We start from the raw sequence: 21,190 nt of genomic DNA, 5'->3' as shown, positions 1-21,190 counted from the left end.
CAGAACACCCGTTTAACAGCCCTGAGACGCCCTGACCCGTTCCCGCCTCAGGGCCGCGGCGCTGCCGGTACCTCAGGGAGGGTTCCCGCCGCGCCGCCCCAACCGCGCATGCGCGGAGGCCTCTTTGCGCAGGCGCGGCCCGCCCGCCCGTCCGTCGCCGGGGGGGGCCAGTGCTGCCGCCGCCGCTCGGTTCCGCCCGCGGTGTTGCGATGGCAAGCGGCTGTGCGGCCGCGGAGGAGGAGGAGGAGGAGGAGGAGGAGGTGGCGGCGGCGGCGGCGGAGCCGTCGGGCGGCCGTCGGGAGCCGTGCTGTGTGGCGGTGGGGTGCTCCTGGTCCTGCGCGCCGCCGGACGGCCTGGCCCGGGCGCTCTGCCTGCGGCGGGACGCGGGCGGTGGGGAGACCAGGTGAGGGCGGCGGAGGAGGGGAGGGGGGGACGGACTGTCCGCCGCCCTTGGGGACCGTCCGCCCCTCAGCGGCTGCGGCCAGGCGGGCGGCGTGAAGGGACGCTGGGCTGGGCCTGGGCGGGTGGCGGCGGGGCGGGAGCGGGCCTGGCGGGGCATCGCGGCCGTGGCGCTTCCCCCGGTCCCTCCCGTAGCACCGAGGCCGTCGTTGTGGAGAGGCGGACGGGCGACGGGAGCGAGGAGCCCTGCGTGCTGCAGCTGGAGTGCCGGCCGCCCGCCGCCGGGGAGATGGTCTCCGTCGGGATCCTGAGCGAGGCCCGGAACATGGAGGTGTACGTGGGCGAGGAGTACTGCGGCACCGGCCGGGGCGAGAGCCTGGGCGCCGCCCGCTCCCCGGGGTGAGTGGCCGCGGGGGGTGCCTGGAGCGGGAGGCGGACGTCGCCCCGCGGCGGGTGTCGGGGTGGGGGGCGGGGGGGTGCGACTGGGTCCCCAACACCGTCAGGCCCTTCTCTTGCTGGCAGCGTCGTTCTCTGTGTATCTGTGAGGTGCTGCTACTAGTAGAGACCTGACGCCTGCCCCACGGAAGCCACCCGGTTTGGCCTTTCTTGAAGGTCTGTGCAAAACTGGGGGAATGGTCATAGGCCCTGCAGTCTCCTGGGATAGCCCTGGTGTACCCTCACAGTTACTGCTGGCGTGCACAAAACCTGCCTCTCCGATGAAGATAATAAGGCTGCAGTTATGCTAGTTACTTGTTCTTTTGTAATTAGTGAAGCGTTTAATTCAGTAAGTTACAAAGTGCTACTCTGAAGTTCTGTTGTGTAAGACTACAGAGAAGTTAAGGCAGCTGTAACTTTTCTGTATTGTTTGATCTTTCTGGGCAGCAGAACTGCTGTTCTTCTTCAACAGATCTCTTTTAGCTGATCTTTACCGAAAGATCTGTTGTCTCTTTGGTACTTAGTCATCTCACACTTTTAAGAACAAGAGAGAAAATAAGGATTTGTTTTCCCCTTCCAATACTTCCTTCTGTACTTTGCTAGGGGAATTAAAGCAAGGTCTTCTCTTTTGTTTTTAAGTCATTACGTGGCACATCTGCTGCTTAATTAGCTGAATTAAAACAGCTGACTCAGAGCCTCAGGCAAGATGTGTGAATAACGTTCAGAACCTCAAAAGCTTCTCTAGTAGATAATGTATGTATGTGTACAAATCCTTTCTTACATATGTATCCGATGAGATTCAATATAAGCCTTAAAGCTGCATACCACATTGGAAATATCTTCCAGTCAGTCTTGTTTCTTACCTAAATATTTACTGTGTGAATAATGTACCGAACATCAAAAGCTTCTCTAGTAGATACTGTGTGTACACATACAAATCCTTTTTTACATACGTATCTGATAAGATTCAATACAAGCATTAAAACTGCTATACCACATTAGAAATATGTTCCAGTCAGCCTTGTTTCTTATTGCAATATTTACTGATATAGAGTATTTCTACTAAAGTACTTCATATAGTGATGTCACAAGTCTTTTATTTTATTTTTCTAGCGAAACTGAACAGGTGACTTTATACAAAAAGTACCTTAAGTTCGAATGCCCTGCAGCCTCCTGTAGAATTAAGGTAGGGAGTTGAACAGAATTGTTTTATTTTTCCCTGCCTTTTTAATCACTTAATTGACTAAATTGCGTTGCTCTTAGTCAAATTATTGTTTTTATACACTTCATCACTTCATGTAATCACTTAAAAATCTGTTAGATGGTACTTTGTCTTGATGGCAGAGTTCTTCTAAATTTGTATCCGTTTTCTTTTTATGAAGACTTTATATAAGAGAGATAATATAGTCTTAGAGGGGGGAAAAAATTTCGTAAACCAGATAAACTGCAGATAATCAATGGTTGCTGTGTAGTTAGAACTGTCAACTCTGATGTGGTTAAATAACCTCATGAAAATCGGTATGGCCACTGCTCTTAAGTGCTTAGACGATCAAAGCCTTATTTATTTTTGGCTCATGTAAGCACCTCTGTTCCAGTCAGAATTTTCCAAAGAGTAATAGAAAGGAGAAATCTGCTTAATTTCTCTGGAAAAGAGTTCAGCATTGTTTTTCCCAAGACTAGAATAACGCATTGTCCCATACATACAAAGAAAACATGAAACTATTTTCTTCCTAATCAAAGTTTTTTTTTTTTCGTTCTTGCAATAGCTGCTCTCCATTGGTGAGAAACAAAGAGTACTCATCAGTAAAATAATTGTACAAGTGAAAACAGTGTCTGCAAAGCTAGCAACTGATTTTCCTCTACTAGGCTCAAGCATAGATCTAGACAGAGTGCAAACTATAATGGAATCTATGGGATCTAAGTTGTCTCCAGGTGCTCAGCAACTCATGGACATGGTCCGATGTCAGCAGAAAGTAAGTCACTGTGCTTTTCCGTAAACATAAATAGTACTGATCTGTGACCTCATTTTCTGTAAGTCAGGCATGTTCTAAACTGATTTAGTGAAAAAGATTTTTGATGAGCTTTTTTTAAGCCACACTTTCTGCCATTTTAATGCTGGTTTAGCTACTTGCACCCTTAAATGAGCACAATGAATAAAGATGGTGTACTCGAGGAATCACTGTGCATATGCCAAATCCAGAGTTAAGAACTCTGTATTGTCATCATTTTAAACTTCACTGCTACCCTACTCCTTCTGTTCGTTTCCGCTGTCACTGCTTGTCAAGGATGGTGGGCGTGTTCCCTGTAATGTTTGGTGTGTAGGTAGATGGGCTGGTTTGTTTCCTTTGTGGTTATTAAAAGCATGTCAACTTCACAGAATCACAGAATCATCTAGGTTGGAAAAGCCCTTGAAGATCATCTAGTCCAACCATTAACCTAACACTGACCATTCTTCAACTAAAGGGAACATGCTCTTACAGAGCATTTATTTAGATCCTAATCCTTCAAAGTAGGCTATTCCAACAGAATCCTGAGTCCATCTGATGTTAATAACGTTCAGTCTTGGGGACGTAGCATGGTAAAAATGAAGTCAATAAAACTGTTTTGTTACTTGGAGACTGACAAGATAATTAACACATAATATGTACAGGGAAAATATTTTCCTGTGCTTTTCCATAAGAATATAATTCAGAACTACTTTTAAAATCTTTACACCACACTTGTAGAATTCTGAGTTATAAAGTATCTATTATTATTGTATAATTTCCAGTATATTTTAATACTTAAATATTAATTGTATTGTTTTTCTTTCCATCAGAACAGTTTACCTCTTGGAGACAAACTTAATTGGATCTTTGGGAAAAATTCAGACTTTGGGGGTGACCATGCAGTAGATGGATTGTGCAGTGCAGCTGTTCAGACATCACTAGATCAATCAGCCAGTGAACCTTTGCCTGTTAAAAATCATTTAACAAGTGAAACAGTATATGAAGACTTAAAAATAAGTCATGATCTGAACGCACAGGTACCTGAAAGAGGCAATACTTCTGAGTCTGAAAGACTTACTACCCAGCAAAATACAGTTGACCTCAGAAATGATTTTAAAGTCGTGGGATCTTTGCATATACAGGAACAAGTGAGCGAAACCCCAAACATAGATAATCCACAGGTGCTTCTTCCTTTTCTTCGAAACTTATGTAGTCAGGTAAATCATCTTCGGCTAAAAGATGGCAGTAGGCGTTATGGTAAAAATGCAGTGACTAAGGAGGAAGGCATTCAGTGTGTTGGGTAAGTTCAGTTTGGTACACTTATTAAACTAGTAGTTTGACTGCATTTATTGACAAATTTAAAAAATAAGATACGTAATGTAAGCATTTTATTCTCTTAACAGCAATAGTGAATCTTAAAATATGTGGTGTCGAAGACTGTGTGGCAATGAACACGATTAGAATTAATTTTTCAGATGAAATGCTTGAGTATAGGAGTTTTTTTTTTAGAAGAAATCACATCATTTGTTGTTACTAAACTGTGTCTTTTGCCTCTGTTTCACCTTTTATGATTTCAAAAAAAAGTTTGTTCTTTCTACAACTCATACACATTGTTTGTGTTTCTCATCTGTTACTACATTTTCATTTTGACTACTTCTACCTCCTAAATTTTTATCTCTTCTTTTCACACTACGTGCCACAATCTTTCTACTGTACTTAGTGTATTTCATCCCACCAATCTTTCCTGTCCCTCCTCATTTGGCATTTACAATGCAGACTTCATGGTAGTAGTAGTAGTTTGATACCTAAGTAACAGTAGTGGAAATGGTGAGATGTGGGAATGTTGCGTAGGAATCTGGGTTCTAACAGAGCCTCCAGATGTGAAAATAAAGAATAACATAGTTTGTATAACTCTTGAAATGCTTTAGCTGAGAAGAATGAAGTCTGCTGTACTGACAGAATTTGAACTCTGTGCATACAGTTGAGTTGTGTGGGTTTTGTTACATGTAGCTAAAGCTGTCTAATGCAAAACTGAGCCTTTGGAAAAATCAGGCTGAAAGATAATGACTATATGCTGTAACATGTTCTTAAAAAATTTTTGAGATTTAAAATGTGGTAGACAGGCAAGGTATTTCACTTATGCTTAAAAACCTAATACCTTCCAAGGTTTATTGTCTAATAATGAGATTTTTACATTTAAAAGAAGTTCAGCTGCCCAGATCATCTCTATTGCCCCTTGTCATTAAGAAATAGGTTGTACTTATTCTTTTATTTGCTCTTTTCACAGAGTAGAACAACAGCCAATTTGCTCCTATTTGGAAAAGATCATCTCAAAAAATATGGATCTGATGGAGAGAAAACTAATGGACTATATTGATTGCCAAATTCAGGCTCTTCAGACACATATAGATAATAAAATGGTTCTCTTAATGGACTTGGTTCAGAACTCAAAGCCAACCAAAATTTCACAAGCACGCTATGATTCTAACGAAGGGTTCTCTAATGGAGAGAGATAGATGTATATAGATATAGGACTTCAACGTAAGTACTTTTAAGGGCAATTATACTTTACAAAGCTTAGTATTTATGGAGTTATAACTGTAAAAAACCTCAGTGTTGTTGACTTGCATTTTGTTACTGTAATTCTATCTGCATTGTACACAGTTGTTTTATGAAAGATCTTAAGAATGTGTATGTTTTCCTAAATACAAGAATTTTGTATGTCCTTTGTGGCTTATTTATTTAAAGGGCATTGCTAAGAAGCCGTATGAAACAGTTCCCAAATTTCAATTTGAACAATGAAGTACTCTAAATAAACTGAATTACAGCTTATCTTTTTACTACATGTAATCATTTCACTTTTTTGTTGTCTTGATTTTTGATGTGTAACGTGTTACCAGTAGAACAGAATGTAGTTTCTTTGTGCTTTTGGTTTATCTTAATGGCACTCCTGTTAAAGATGTTTAATACTCCCATCTATAAGAGGAAGGGTAGTACTGGCATTGCCTAACTTGGACTGTTTAAGGAGCCAGGTTTGGAGAGACAGGCTAACTTGAAGCCCAGCCTGGGTTCCTTGAAAGCCTTGCTGGCTGTACAGGCGCCTAAGTTAGGAATCTAGGATCCTAAAGTGATATCTAAAACAAGACTCATTAAACTTTTCCCTCCTAAATCAATGGAGCCATGCAGGAACAACTGAAATGAAGGGGTACTTAGCAGACTTGTATGTGTCCATGTTTCATTACCTGAAGAAATATAAGCACTTCATTCGTGGTTCCTCTCAAGGGGACGCTGTTGCCCGATAGAACGTGCTGGGGTAGGTAGGATCTGCTGCACTTCACCAAGCTGAGGCCAGAGAAGTAGCCTTAGTGCCTCATATTTAATTTAACCTGTTGGGATCAGTTCTGCTGTCATTTGGGGAGGTAGAAACGGGAGTCAAAGTCCTTCTTTTCTGGAAGGTCGAGCTTCATACTTCATTCTGGTTATTGCTCTTTGAATTCTGGGGTGTGCTGTTTAACTTGGACCGTGTAAGGACTGAATGGCAAACTCCTAAGCTGGGTGCACAGACGTTGGTTGTATTTGGTGTCTTAAAATGCATTGAGCAAAAGCTATCGATGGGGAAACAAGTGTGACTCAACAAGCAGCATAAGCATGTACAATCTGGTATCTTTACCTAATCTATCTAATAATATTATTTTCTCCTTCTCCAGAAAAACTAATGTCTTTTGAAGACTGTCAGATCATGATGGTAGCAACCCCCAGAAGCAGGTTTTTGAAGAAAGGGTAATTTGCTTTGAACAGACATCTTGCAGTTGTCCCTCAGCTTAACTCCTGCCAGGTGCAGTTTCAAAGTGATTCAAAAAGATACTTTTTCTTTTTTGGAAGAAAAAAGGAGCTAAATTATCTTGTACTTTGCAAGTCACTTTACAACTGTAAAGTCAGTTTTTAGATGCTTTCTAAGCAACACCCTGAGGTAGACACTTACAGGCTTTTTCAACTCAGTGATTTAAGATGTAGTACTACGTTGAGAGGATTTTTTTAATTACAAAAAAAGTTGGAATATGTTTCCAAGCATTGTTGTGTATTCCAAGGCTTTTAGTTTATTGATTTTTGGTTGGTTTGGGGTTTTTTCTCTCTTCTCTTTGGGTGACAGATCTGAGTAGAAGTTGACACAAATTCAGAATATCCTGAAGTAGTTAATAGGAGCTCTGGATTTTTTGGTAGCTGTATCCTGCTTGATGTTTGTGATATTTTAGTATCACAGTTCCCACAATGATAATATTTGAAATTAAAGCCACAAATGAAAGAGTATAGAAGCTGTATTGTTGCAGGTTCAGGGTTTCTTCAGCATCTGCTTTAGTGAAGGATTCTGTGTGGAGGAAAAAATTAAGTGGGATGTTTAAAGTTTTGAATACCATGTCATTTTAATGAAAAATAAGCCTTTCTTCAGATATTTTGGTTCTGAGGAGTTGACCCACACTAACTGCAAATTCTGAATCTGTAGTACTGAAGAGTTGTAAAAATTTGGAATAAAACAGTCATGCAGAAGAGCTTTGCAATGTTAACAAATTCTCTGGTATCGCTGCGGCCAGTTTTCTGCCAAGCAGCGCTGTCGTTATCTTTGTAACTGGATAGATGGGAGACATTGCTGAAGCAAAGCTGGGCAAAGAAGAAACTCATGGTTCTAACCCTGTCACTTCTAATGGTTTACTGGCTGGTCCTTGGTAAAACTCATTATTTTCTGTAAATCATGAAAGATGCTATGAGCATTAGTCTGTGTTTTATGATACTTTGAGTGTGATCCATTTGCCCTTGAATCCTTTTCACATTATACATGTGTCCAGTTTCTTAGCATATAGATGCAAAATCTTTTACTATTGAAATAAATGGGAGCATGTTTAAAATTGTGCTAGATTTTAAAGAGGTTAATAATTATTTTTAAAAGGAAGAAAATGGTTATTACTATTAAGAGCATGATTAATGCTAACCAGTTCTTGGATCTGACTCCTGAAAGTGTATGACACACTGTGCTTTTCTCAGGTGAAGCACTGCTCAGCAAAGTCAGAATGATGGGTGCAGTGGGAGTTGCAAGACAAGCCCTTTAAAATAGCTTTTTCCGTATTTTTCAGTCTGTTCTACATTAGCTCTCACTTCTCCTCTGGACCACTGTAGAGCTGACTGCAAATTGTGCTAAAGAGTATGGGAGATTGGGGCACTTAGAACCAGCTTTGCAGCTCTATTTTGAAAGCGTGGTGCTTTTGATTTCTGCTCCAGTGGCTGTCCTCTTCATATTTTTATTCTAAGAGACAATACATACAGTGTGAAGATTCAGCCTAGCCTGGAATAAGTCAATTACACTTATCATCTGGCATAGCTTTTCTGTAGTACCAACAAATCAAAACTGAGTAAAACTGAGTGAAACTGGGTGGACTCTTAGAAGATACAAAGGTTGTAACAAAGCCTGACTGATTTGGAATGTGCTCTTTATGTAGTCTGTGGCTTTGAGATGTGAGCCCTGGTCCCTGTGTATGCCTCATCAAAAAATACCACATTTGAAAATCTGAATTATTCTCTTGCTGTTCATAATTTTTTCTGAATAGTCAGATTCTGCATACACTACTGTTATAACTAGGAGTAAGCACTGCTTTTTCTCCTTCAAATACCCCTTAATCCAAAAGACTTATCAGTCTGTCACTTCGAAAAGTACTTCTGTGATCTCAAAACACAAACTACTGAACCCATTGCTCTGATGCTACGCTAGTTTTGAACTAGTGTAACTCACTTATTAGCAGAACAAAGGTAACTGCTTTACAGCAAGGAAGAGCTTAATCAGGTTCTTAACTTATGTATTCCTCTTACCTGAGTGATCAGCAGACCTGAGATCTCTTTTCAGGCGGATGGGACCTACTACCGTATTAGTTTTCCACATGTATGAAGAAATAGCTCTTTTTTGCCTGGAGATACAGCCTTCGGTACAGCGAGAGTTTGTGGTTTTGCTGTCACAAATTAAAATATCACACTGGAGATAAACTGATGCAAAGCTCCGAAGGAACCTGAAGGCGTTAAATTTGAATCTTCCATAGTGTTCAAGTGGTGGGTAGGTTACCACGGTGTCATCTTTATTGCAGCTGCAACAGAATTTACAGAGCTGTTACAGTCCATGTACAATAATCATTCTTGCTAACTATTAACTGTAACCACAGCATTTAAGTAGGGAATTATTTTTACGTGTGGGCATAAAATGATGTGCTTTTTTTCCTCTCCCCAGTGCCATGTGGTGCTCGTTTTTCCTAGCTATGTTTATGTAATGCCTTTAAATTTCATAGAAATTTAACTTCCAACCAGAGTCTACTAAAGATAAGTGTAAGAGAGACAAAAATAAAAGAATTATGGCTGACATTTAGATTGTATTTCCTCACATATTAGGGAATAGTCATAAAATAATTTTAGAGTCTTACCCACTTCTGATTAAGTCATACGTTAGCGATCCAAAATCAGGTTGTGGAGATGCTATACAGCTATCAACAAACACCAGAAGATTTGGGTCAGTGGAATGAAGACTGACTTGAGCAAAAAGAGTTTGGTTCAAGTCAACATAATATGGGGACTGATGTACAGGCTTGGAGAATGAATCTGAATCGTAGAATGACATGCTAACTTTGTATCGTCCCACAGCAGTTGTGTTTTGGATTATATTATTTTTCGTTATGTAAATGACTTCTAAGGTTGAATTGTTTTCCATTTTGCATTTTGCAATAATCTGTATGCTCTTTTGACGGGTGATAATGTTGCCAGTTGCAGAGAGGGATACGATGTTGGTGTAAGTGATGCTGTGACCTTCATCCTGTAAATGGAATTGTAGGAAGTGCTCAGGTGCGATTATATGAGCAGTGCAGTTGAAAGCAATTTACTGAAGTTACAAAGCTGCCCAGCTATGCTTATCAGAGGCTCAAGATACCTTTGAAATGTGAAGCAAGTTTCAATCAAAAAACCATTGTCAACACTCCTCCTGTTTTTTTTTTTTTTTCAAAACAGTGAACCAACCCATGCAGCAAAAAGGTTAAGAAATACTGCATGGAGTATGGAAACTACCAAAACTACGCTTCAGTCACCCTTATCAGAACAATGCTATGAACTAGCTCTTGGCAATCTTCACATCTTGGGGGTTTTTCCCCTTTCCTTGTGACTCCAGGATAAGTCGCAGCTGTACCACTTGCAGAGAATGTTTAAGTTGCCTAACATCGTGCTACTTCTGATAACCTGGATTGGAGAGGGAATGAAACTGGGGGTTAATTTGTGTGGATTCTCCTGGACTTCCTTGGAAAGGCTCATTGCTCATCAGGTCCTTAAAGAGGAAAAATGTTCTACTTAAGACTGGAAACAGACAACGGGATGAGGGAAGTTAAAGCAAATCTGTTAGCTTATTTATGTGCTACTCATAAACTGCTTTTAGAAGCTCTTGTCATTCATAAGCTGTTGTTAGCTTCCTCATGTAACATTTTTTCCCCTCTTTACCTTTTTAGTTGTTCCACAGCTGGCTAATGGGAAGGAAAAGATCACTGACTCTGTTATAACAGGACTGCAAGATGGATCGTTCAGCTGCAGGTGAGTTTCATTATAACCAAGGGAAGCCAGGTAAGACTTGCTCAGAACAATTTTCATGCTATCTGAAGAGCATGTAAGGAGTGCTGCCGTTGAGAGAGGAAAAAAAAAAAAAACACAAAACAAACACGTTACCACAAACTACTGTGGTCATTTCTCACTTGGTCTAGATCCTTGAAGCTGTTGTGTAGCTCTTGATCTGTCAGTCTGAAACAGCTCCTGCACGTTTGAGGTCATGCAGAATTTGGAAGAAAATTTCATGCTCAACTTCAAAAATGTTAGATAAGCAATACCATGGAAAACTCATGCTGAAAGCTTAATCACAGTAACAAAGAGTGAAATGCAGCCTTAATAAAAGGGAAAAGGAATCAAAGTGCTAGTGCAGAATGGTGGGTGGAGAAATTGATTTATGGCAGACATCAAGGCTTTAGAAGCTCCTTTTCCACCTCAGTTAATGAGAAGTTGGGCATGCAAACATGGAAACAACAAGGGGAATGGTCCAGCTCTGGGGGAGGAGAAATTACAACACACCTAAACCCTGTTGGACTAACTAGTGCAGACCATTTTCCTGAGTATCTCAGGGAACAAAAACATTTAAATTAACCAGTCAAAAAAAGTTTACATCTCTGGGATGGTGACAGTGCCTGCTTTGTCCAAAAGAAGGAAAAACTCAGATTTTTAGTGGTGCCAGCCAGAGAAAGGACCGAAAAGTGAAAGAATAGGCTTGCTTTTGCAGATGGGTCAGGTGATAACATAAGTGAGACTACTGTGGGATTTTTGTATGTAAAGAGGGTTACCAATGACCAATAAAAAGGCTTAAATCCTCAATATCAACCATCAGTTCTTATTGATATTTATAAGGGAAGGCAAGAAACATGTGTGAGAACAAGAAACAGCAAGTGTACTTACTGTCAGGCTCCACAGGACCTGGCAGCGGAACGCTGGTATACTGAGCAGAAAATCCTCTGTAGGAGTTGGCATAGTCTGTGGACAACACAACTGTCATAACATTTGAAGAAGATTCAAATTTGGGCTGAGCACGACCACATACTTTTCCTATTAAGCCGGTGTTAGTGGTGAGGCCATCATAGACTGCTGTGAAGTCAAATCGACAGTTTTGGTCTAGTTCCAGGCTGTAGACAGAGAAAAAATAATTGCACGGTAATCTGAGTAAAGAGAACGTTGCTCATACTGGATAGAGGATCCAGTGCAGATAGTGATGAATTCCCATCAGCTGAAATAAATGAATGGAGAATAAATGAATACATAAATAGACATTATTAAAACCAAATAAAATATGAAAAACTCTTAAAGCCAAGAAATACTTAGGAGCAGGATTCTGCTCCTATTGAAATACCAAACATTTTGCTATAGCTCGACGGAAGGTGAATCAGCTATGCTTTTATAGCTCCGATACTGTATGTATTGATTGCTACTTATTTACTAAAAATAACCACACCTTCAAATACATATATAAATAATCTTGTATCTTAAAGACCTTTTAAAGTGTAGAGTTGAGTTCTGTGGGTCTCTGAAACCTGTTATGTATGTCACCAGAGGAAGGCTCTTGCCCTTTTTGTCAATCTGCATGTGAGCTTCTCTCAGGACTGGTGAGAACATAGACCACACTGCAGAGTTCATCTTCTCAGAGGGCGGTGGTTAAGGTAACGATTTCCTATAGAATCCTGTGCATTTCATACTGAATTCTTATACAGCATTCTGTAGTCTGAATAGCTCAAGTGATATTCTTAAAGATACTGCCCTTCAAATTCCCTTGTTCTTGGGACTTTCCTTCATGCACGGTGTCAGCTGATGCAGGGAAAGCCAAAAAAGGGCTACCAGCCCACTACATATGGGCAACCAGCCTTGATAAAGAGCACTGTGAGTCAGGGAAGTCCATGCCAGCATGGTTTCCTTATGAAAATGCATCCATTAGCATTTACACTTGGAAGTACTTAAGCCAGTGCTGTGCAATTTTTGCCTAATGACCAGCAATACTGAGGAAGATGTGCTTTGGGCAATGTTTGCTTTATTCTTTCAACCCTCAGTTCTAAATTGCAATTACAGTGCACACGATGGCTTTAAACCTGTTCCTTATGTAGCAAAAGCTTTACTTATACTGATGGTTTTAAATTCTGATCATTCAGGCTAGCTCAAAATGGACCTACACCTTGTGGGTAGTCACCTGAAATGTTTTCTGTGCTTCACTGACTGGCACTGCAGTAGCTATAGTGATGTGAAACACATTGCAATTACTTTATCGTAAGAGTCAGCAAAGCACATTTGTTTTAAAAGTGTATAGCTAAAAGTTTGAAAGCACTTCTGCTTCCTGTGTTTAAAGTAATACCTTTAAACAGAATGAAAAAATGTGTAATAGAGCGTTAGGGCATTTACTCACAAAAAATCCTGGAACTGTAAGTTTATCTTCGAGTTTTTTGCTGTTTGTATGTGCCAGACACAGTACATAAATTCAGGGTAAGGTGCTGGGTAGTTGGGGCTGGTAAGTGTCCCGTTAGAACCAGTTAATTGTCCCCCACAATTTTCAGCTTCTGAAAAGAAGAGTAAATATATCGGTAACATAATAGTATATATAATGAGCCATAAAACATAAATTAAAGATCTAAAGTTATGTCAGCAGCAGGATTATTTCTTTATATTTCTTTATATATATTTGTTCCTTTGGAAATGATTAAAGGTACTAAAGATAGAACTTCTATAGAGGATTTCAGGTCAGGTGGATGTTACAAAATGAAGCCTGTTGTCACTATGGTATATCTGTGAGGCACAGTGTAATGACATCTGAGATGGCTGTAGATGAGTTAGCTTTGATACTGTGAGCAATATAGTTATATCTACATTTCAGGTAAATTCGGTGCCATCTTGAAAAACTGCTAATGAAGATACTACACCAACCAAAAGAAAAGAGACTTTATGTTAGAGAAATCTGAGGCCTTGGTCATGACCTGTATGGAAGTGCAAAATCTTCAAGTTTGAGAGAGATTTTACTTGATAGATAAGGGCAAAATAAAATCAAGTGAATGGAAACCTCAGAAAGACAAATGTAGACTAGAAATAAGGCATAATTTTTCAGTAGCAAAGTTAAACACTGGAGCAGCATAAACTAGGATGTGGTAATTACTCTGTAAAATTGAAGCTTTTAAGAGTTTAATACCATGCCACTCATCAGCAGAAGCAAAGGAACTGGTCACAAACTAAGTCCAAGCTATTCTTTTAAGGAAAAAATGTAAGGAGCTTGTTCAATGAAAACCCTGACTTCTATGACCTGTACTCAGCAGAAGGTTTGACCAGTTTCTCTTTCTGGGTAAATGCTGTAATATTTACAAACTGAGTAAATTTAGTAGAAGCCTGTAAGTAAAAGTAGAGTCCCATAATGCTCTCTTTGCAATCATTTCTCTGAGTAAAATTTAACTTTTTAAGCTCTGTGCAAGTGCACTGTCATCCTGCTGCCTCTTTCCTTTCACTGATTTTCCCCCACACCATTCTCTAAGGCCTGAAGAACTGAGTGAGACTAGTTAAAGATTCTGTTAATAGTCTCTAATTGCAGTCCAAAACTTCCCCTTAATGGAAAAATTTCTTTTAATGGTGCAATTCAAATTGTATTTAATGACTTACTTGCTTCTGGAGAAAAGAAGTAATAGAAGACAAAGAAGTTTCGTGTAAAAGCCACGGAGTTTGTTGTTACAAGAAAAGTTAAACTGTTTGTAGATGATTGAAGTACTGGGACTGCATCAGTGTCGTTACATACTTGTCCAAGAAGAGGTGAATTAGTTGAGGGACCATCGTATACTTTAATACTTTCTGTTTCACAGCTTGAAGAAGGAGCAAATCTATTGAAAAAACAGAGTGAGAACTACCGAAGCTCACTGATAGATACACAGAGGAGTGCTGTTCCTCAGGGGTGGGTCTTGGGACCGGCGCTGTTTAACATCTTTGTCAGCGAGATGGACAGTGGGATCGAGGCACCCTCAGCAAGTTCACCAACAACACGGAGCTGTGTGGTGCGGTGACACGCTGGAGGGAAGGGATGTGCCATCCAGAGGGACCTGGACAGGCTGGAGAGGTGGGACATGCAAACCTCATGGAGTTCAACAAGGCCAAGGGCAAGGTCCTGCCCATGGGTCGGGGCAATCCCAAGCACAAATCCAGGCTGGGCGAGGAGTGGCTGGAGAGCAGCCCCAAGGAGAAGGACTTGGGGGTATCAGTGGATGGAAAACTGACTGAGCCGGCAACGTGCGCTGGCAGCCCAGAAAGCCAACCGTGTGCTGGGCTGCATCCAGAGCAGTGTGGGCAGCAGGGCGAGGGAGGGGATTCTCCCCCTCTGCTCTGCTCTCGTGAGACCCCCCTGCAGTGCTGTGTCCAGCTCTGGGGGCACCAACATCAGAAGGACACAGACCTGCTCGCGCGGGCCCAGAGGAGGCCATGAAGATACTCATGGGGCTGGAGCAGCTCCCCTGTGAGGACAGGCTGAGAGAGTTGGGGGTGTTCAGCTGGAGAAGGCTCCGGGGAGACCTTAGAGTGGCCTCCCAGGACTTAAAGGGGCTACAGGAAAGGGGGGAGGGACTCTTGATCAGGGGTGTAGGGATAGGGTGAGGGGTAATGGTTTTAAACTGACAGAGGGCAGATTTAGATTAGATCTAAGGCAGAAATTCTTCCCTGTGAGGGTGGTGAGACACTGGCACAGGTTGCCCAGAGAAGCTGTGGCTGCCCCCTCCCTGGAAGGGTTCAAGGCCAGGTTGGATGGGGCTTTGGGCAACCTGGGCTAGTGGAAGGTGTCCCTGCCCATGGCAGGGGGGTGGGACTAGATGGTCTTTAAGGTCCTTTCCAACCCAAACCGTTCTGTGATTCACTGGAGTCCACAACACAGATTGAATACAGAGAAGTATTTGGAGGCAATATTCTTCTGTGCTGTATTGTAATGGAATGAAACTGTACAAGAGCATCTAGAGGAAATACTTACTTAAAATGGGAGAAAATGAGCCTAATTGTTTGATTTGCATTCCTCTGAATTTGCCAGACACAGTTTGCATTTGCATTTAGTTCAATCCTTAATACTTTGTTCAGCTCATGAAGTGAAGCACCACAGCGAGGTACACCTGTTGAAGAACAGCAACAACAAAAACCAGCTTGCAAGGATATTTCTCAAGTTTTCTCTTGCAGTAATGTTTCATTCTCCACCATGCAAAGACTCTGGGACAGTCCATTATGGAACAGACGTGCAAAATGTACTATTATTTTCATTTATATTACTGCAGTTTATGAAACCTGAAGAATCAAATAGTAAAAGAATATTAGAAAATACATTTTATCCTCATTTTCCTAGTAGCAGAGAAAAGGGGATTTAGGGGAATACATATCACAGATGAAGCTAATGGCAAAACTGGAAATGCCAAGTGATACAGGATAGCTTAGCAGCTCTCTTCAGCAAGGTTTGTCAACACAAGCACTTCAAGCCTCTGGTCTTTCCCCTGCACTGAGTTCCTAAAGATCATTGAATCCAGTTCTGAGGTTCAGTGCTTGACTTAAAAGCATTTGGGAACCTACACCCAGGAAATCACAGACTTTTCAGATCTGAGCTTCTAAAGGACTATGTGAGGGATTACTGTATATTTACAGCTGCATACAATTCTGATTCTCCATCTCTAAAAGGGTACTGCTACACAGGAAAAGCTTCAGAAAATGGCAGTGAAGTTGTTCAAAAGTTTAGAATAGCTTCCAGACAAGGAATAAGTAAATGGACTGAAGCATTTCAGGTTGGAAAGGGGAGAACTAGGGGGTAAAGAAGTTACTAGAGGTCTGTAAAGAGGGTTAATATGGGATATTCTCTTCCAATATAGTAATTCAGTAGCCTGCAGTGAAACCAGTAAGTTGTGGTTTTGAAACAAAAGGAACTGGCTCTTTGCTTGTGGATCTTTGCTACAGGGTGATGTGGATGGTAAAAGTGAAGCATAAAACAGGTCAGATCCATGCAAGACAAAGCCTTTGGTAACTATTTAATACAAAGATAGCATTTCATCTGTTTCAGAAGTCCTGAACCATGTTTTCTGGTGACTGGGAGAGTATTGTGGGGATGTATTATCCAGGCTCGTATCTGTATTCTTGCCTGAGCTCGTGACTGTTTCTGAGTTCAGGATGTGGGGCTACCTGGACTTCAACCCAGTTCTCTTCTGAAAAAAACCCACAAACCAACCATGATTGACATTACTGACATCACTTAATAAGTTATGAAGTAGTTGCAGTAATGGCCATTGTATAGGGAACTTTAGAGAAAGTTTATAATCCTGTTTGAGCATAAAATCTCCTTTCTACTTTAGTATTAATCTAAAATTAATGGTCTAAAAGAGCAGGAAGGATTTCCTATACAGTGTATGCAATCCCAGATAAAAAGGTCAGGGTTTCTGATGAACTCCAGAGGGAAAAGAAAGTTTTAGGAGAGACCTTTTTCATCACATAGGAAACCTCCCAATTGCAAGAGCATTACAAGGCCAGCCCTGCCCTCCCTCCGCATCCCTCTGGACTGTTCTGTAGCCAGGCACCACTAGAGCAGCTCTGCAGCAATACTTCATTATCCTACAGTAGCTACCCACCATTAGTCAGGTAAATTGCTGATTTGAGCACAGAATGGTGATCCCAAACCGAGCCACAAACACCTCTCTTTTGCTTCTGATTGAACAAAGGAAAAATGAAATCTCTTTCTGAAAGCAACCCTTTCCCAATTAAGTCACTTTATTCCTGTTACTCCAATACACTATTAATTTATAAATGCAAATTTCCAATCCAGAGTAAAATCTCTTCAAAATCAAGTTCTTAGGTTAAAAATTTGCCATAGGGAATCATATATTGAAATATATTTTTTTTTTATTTACCATTTTTAACACTTGCTGGCATATTGAGGTGTTACCATTGTGCAGCAGTACATTAAAATAAGATGCACTTTTAGAGATACGTTTAACATTTTTCCATTCAGTTGCCTATAAAATTCCTATTGTGCAAAAATTAATAAAATTTCACAGATGAAAAAAAGACTAAATTTCCATACCTGTGGATTGTACTGAGTTGTCTTCTGCAAGAGCTAGAGCAGCAAAGAGAGGCAGGAGGAGGAACTGTGTGAGCGCCTGCATTTTGATGGCAGCTGGGGAGGTTAGAATTTTCTACCTTTTATACCCCCTGCTATTTCACAATCATCTTGTATTACATGGTATCATGGAGGGAGGGCTTAATCTCTCAGTTACTGTTTCTTTTTAACAGATATAAATGAGAAAGTAACAGGTGTGCCCATTTTTTTTTTAAATATGCACTGTGTGGAGTAAGTTCAACTGTGCTTTTGTCAGCGCTCGTGGGTTCAAAGGATATTTCTCAGTTGATTTCATTGAGTGTCTCAGGTGTGTTGATGTGAGCAGGAATGTTCTGGAAGGGATTGCCAGCACTGGTCCACAGAAGCTTGGTTCTTCCCATCTTCATTTTGACACCCATCCTTTTAGCTTGCACTGGGCAAATTATTCCATCTTTTCTGAGGATTCCTCAGGTTGTAATGTGCAACTATCATAATAGAGCTGTTGTGAGTAATGATTTCCTATTGCTGAAATATTCATGGATGAACAAGGTCAGATTCATGTTAGTGACAGATTTAAAAGAAGATGGTTGCACTGCAACCACTTTGCAGATAAAACTTTTAGTCTCACAGCAGAAGCTACAGAAAAAAAAAAAAGGAATCAGCCTTTCCTTCCTGAGGTAAGGAGACAAGCACAGTCCCAAGAGCCTCAATTCCTTCTGGCATGAGTCTAATGAGTATCTGTGCCAATGTAATTACGTTACTTTGTCTGTCTTTGTCTTGAAATCCAGAGTATTTCCTACTGCAGCGACAGATGCCCAATCTTTAAAGCTTCCAGAGGCTATGATGGTGCCAGCGCCACAGATGTGCTGTTACCCTGACCTTGGTTGGGTGCAGTACCTGCGTGGGGTGTGAACAGCCAGGGTTCACGCAGGAGCCTGGCTGTGTGATTCTTTCCAGTGCAGAGAGTGGGTATCCCACAGCTGTGCAAACAGGTGTTCCTTCCAGTTTCCTAGAAAAGTCAAATTGCAACGCAGACCTTCTTGAAACATATCCAGGTGATTTCATTATGGGTACAAGTTACTGCTGGGGACATTCCAGTTGGACACAAGAGGAAAATTTTTCACAATGAGAGCAATCAGCCACTGGAATAATCTCCCTAGGGAAGTGGCAGGTTCCCCAACATTGGATGCTTTCAAGATTCAGCTGGACGGGGTGCTGGGCCAGCTTGTCTAGACCGTGCTTTTGCCAAGAAAGGTTGGACTAGATGATCCGTGAGGTCTCTTCCAACTTGCTAATCTATGCTTCTATGATAAACAATTTTTTTGTATGAAACCCTTTTTTTTCTTTTATAATCAAACTGAAATATGATGCATCTGTAATGATCCTGTATTTCTAATCTCAGACCCATGACTTTTTAAAAACAATTCTCTCTGATTTTTAACTCACTTTAAGGATTTTGAATGCAACTCTCTTCATCATGCAATGTACTTATACTGCCTTTAAACACAGGCATTGAATACATGTGTAACGATGTTGCATCACATCTGAATTCCATTTAGCTTCTGGAAATGCTAAATTTGCATTTACTCTGTATAGTCTTTCATTTTGTAAACCCACACGCATACTTGTAAGCAATTTTCAAATACTGACATCTATTTTGTATGAGTTTCATGTGTGAACTGGTGTGTGGAGCCTTGCCAATCAATGCTGTGTCTATCAGAACCAAGAAAAAAAATGATTGTGGCTATGATACCCTGGTAATTTACTCTGGTGGTTACAGGTTGGTAGTTAAACTGTTTGGAATTACTTGTATATGAATGATTAGGAAATTTTGTTGCACTGGAATTGATACTAAGGGACTGGACCCCTAAGCAGTGGCCTGGTGATTCTGAAGGGCTGAGTGGCTGCTCCCACTTGAGGCTGGCTGGCAGCTCTGTTTGCACAGAGAAGTCTCTAAGCAACTGTGGCTGCTCCTGCTGCTCCATACTCATGCTACAAATCCCAGTGTTCAAACTGTTTTTAAATCTTGTGTGTTAAGCCCATGTGATGTGATGGTGTGATGTGTTCAGATATCAGGTGATGCTGAAATGTTAATGGCCCGCTCTGAAACTCCTCTCCCACCTCAAAAGAAAATGGCCAACAAGTCTTCATGAAAGTTCTTTAAGATGAGAAGAGGATGACTGTAGGGAAGGTGTTTTACAATAGCAGATCCTCAGAACAGATTAGCGTGCATTTTAGTGCAAAGGAGCAAGGATTCAGCTGTTGTGACACTTATTTACAGGCATTTTCTCTCACTGCAGCCAGGAGTGCCAACAGCAGGGAAAATGTGATTTCAAGCACTTTAAATCATTACTTGTGAGAAGCAGAGCAGCAGGGTTAGAGCGTGATGGAGGTTTGTAAGAACTAAGTATGATCAGGAAATAGTCTGGCTCAGGACGGGCGTTACAGTTCTGCAGGATGAGGACTTTGGCAGTGAGCCTGCTCAGCCAATGCCAAGGCTTAACCACCAGGTAAGAGACTAGATCTGGAGCCTTCGTGGGAGAGCTGCGTGATTTTGGCATTTGAGAGCTGGCTAAGTTTTTCATGGAGAAGCTGAGTTTCAGAATTACTCTAGTCCCTTTTTTGAAGGGATGAAGCATAAAAGGAAAGGTTGCTGAAAAAAGTGGATTTTTGTTGTCTTGTGTGGCACAGCCATTAGACACTAGGCATCCTCACTCAGTACAGGACATCTCATTGTGAGACCGAGTAATCTGCACATACTCGCCATATGGAAATTGAGCATTGGCCTTAAAGATGCTTTTCACACTCAGGTCAAATTCACCAGATTATCAAAATTTAATCCATCTCTTTCCCTGAGATGACTGCTGTAGTCCTGTACAGTTCTGCAATCGGCAAGATATTTTTCTCTATTATGAAGTGAAAATTATTAATTTCCATTTTTTTTCCCACTAAGGCATTCCAAGCAGGACAATTTAACATTAAAGTGCAGAAATGCTTTCTTGACTTAAAGTGATATCATTTGAAAAGATACTGAAAGAAAAAGGATGAAGCAAATGCTTATAATGAAGTAAGTTTAGATGTACAATCTTTTATAGTTCTAATCTCCAGTAATAAAACCTGATATATGGAAAGATTATAATAGTTTATAGGTATTGCAGAGATTATACCTCAGTACGTGTACAGTATTTTTTGCAAATATTTGAGTTCATATTTAAGGTAATTGCTCAGACAGTGCTGGTTACAAGGGATGCTTATCCTTTGGTTTACGTCTCTGTGAGCTCAGAAAGCAGCATGTGATGTGTGTGTCTGTGAGGCAGGTTAATCTTTAAATGCTCAGTATTTGAGCTATTTGGTACAATGGGGAGAACTGGAAGAACTGTGAGAGTGAAACAAAGTCTTGATGAGAAAAATCAGCCAACTGATCCACTTTTTGTCACTGAGAGTATTTACTGAAGTTTAGGGTTTTACAAATCTGGAATATAGATTCAAAATATCTGAAATTAAGGAACACAAGTACAGTTGAGATTAAAATACCTTTAGATTTACACCCTCTAGTATAATGTATTTTTAGAAATCAGTAGCAAATATGCAACACACTGATCATGGATGTAAGTGATCAACATAATGTTACAGTCAGAAGAAGCATTATTGGGGCTGTTTGGGGATGATAATAGTAATAACACGGTCACTTGTGCTT

The 21,190-nt window shown here is 40.8% G+C and overlaps 2 protein-coding genes across 5 annotated transcripts in view; one reads left to right on the top strand and one right to left on the bottom strand.

Annotated features, from left to right (window-relative positions):
* The first annotated feature begins 140 nt into the window (after window positions 1-140).
* C7H10orf88 (chromosome 7 C10orf88 homolog) overlaps window positions 141-21,190 on the top strand; it is a 37,720-nt gene continuing 16,670 nt past the window's right edge. The window contains exons 1-7 of one of the 4 annotated variants that reach the window (XR_012629737.1): window positions 141-403; window positions 595-798; window positions 1,948-2,020; window positions 2,601-2,807; window positions 3,653-4,122; window positions 5,110-5,363; window positions 10,343-10,424. Coding sequence is in view for 3 of the 4 variants with exons in the window: in XM_074875479.1 (XP_074731580.1) it covers window positions 210-403; window positions 595-798; window positions 1,948-2,020; window positions 2,601-2,807; window positions 3,653-4,122; window positions 5,110-5,338 (1,377 nt within the window). In the remaining variant the exon portion in view is untranslated. Of the gene's footprint in view, window positions 404-594; window positions 799-1,947; window positions 2,021-2,600; window positions 2,808-3,652; window positions 4,123-5,109; window positions 5,655-9,854; window positions 9,896-10,342; window positions 10,425-21,190 lie in introns of those variants that run through there. The other 3 variants (XM_074875479.1, XM_074875478.1, XM_074875477.1) reach the window with 3 other exon arrangements.
* On the bottom strand, window positions 7,016-17,560 carry CUZD1 (CUB and zona pellucida like domains 1). The gene is made up of 9 exons (XM_074875476.1): window positions 17,479-17,560; window positions 15,400-15,535; window positions 14,055-14,269; window positions 12,820-12,967; window positions 11,331-11,554; window positions 10,335-10,507; window positions 9,278-9,663; window positions 8,679-8,947; window positions 7,016-7,188 (listed from the first exon to the last, which is right to left on the bottom strand). Exons 1-9 carry the CDS (start codon window positions 17,558-17,560, stop codon window positions 7,016-7,018), a joined length of 1,806 nt encoding a protein of 601 aa, XP_074731577.1.

Source organism: Strix uralensis, chromosome 7 (genome assembly GCF_047716275.1).
Source record: "Strix uralensis isolate ZFMK-TIS-50842 chromosome 7, bStrUra1, whole genome shotgun sequence".
Lineage (NCBI taxonomy): Eukaryota > Metazoa > Chordata > Aves > Strigiformes > Strigidae > Strix > Strix uralensis.
The sequence above is the reverse complement of the archived record's forward strand: the minus strand, read 5'-3'. Positions and strand labels throughout refer to the sequence as shown.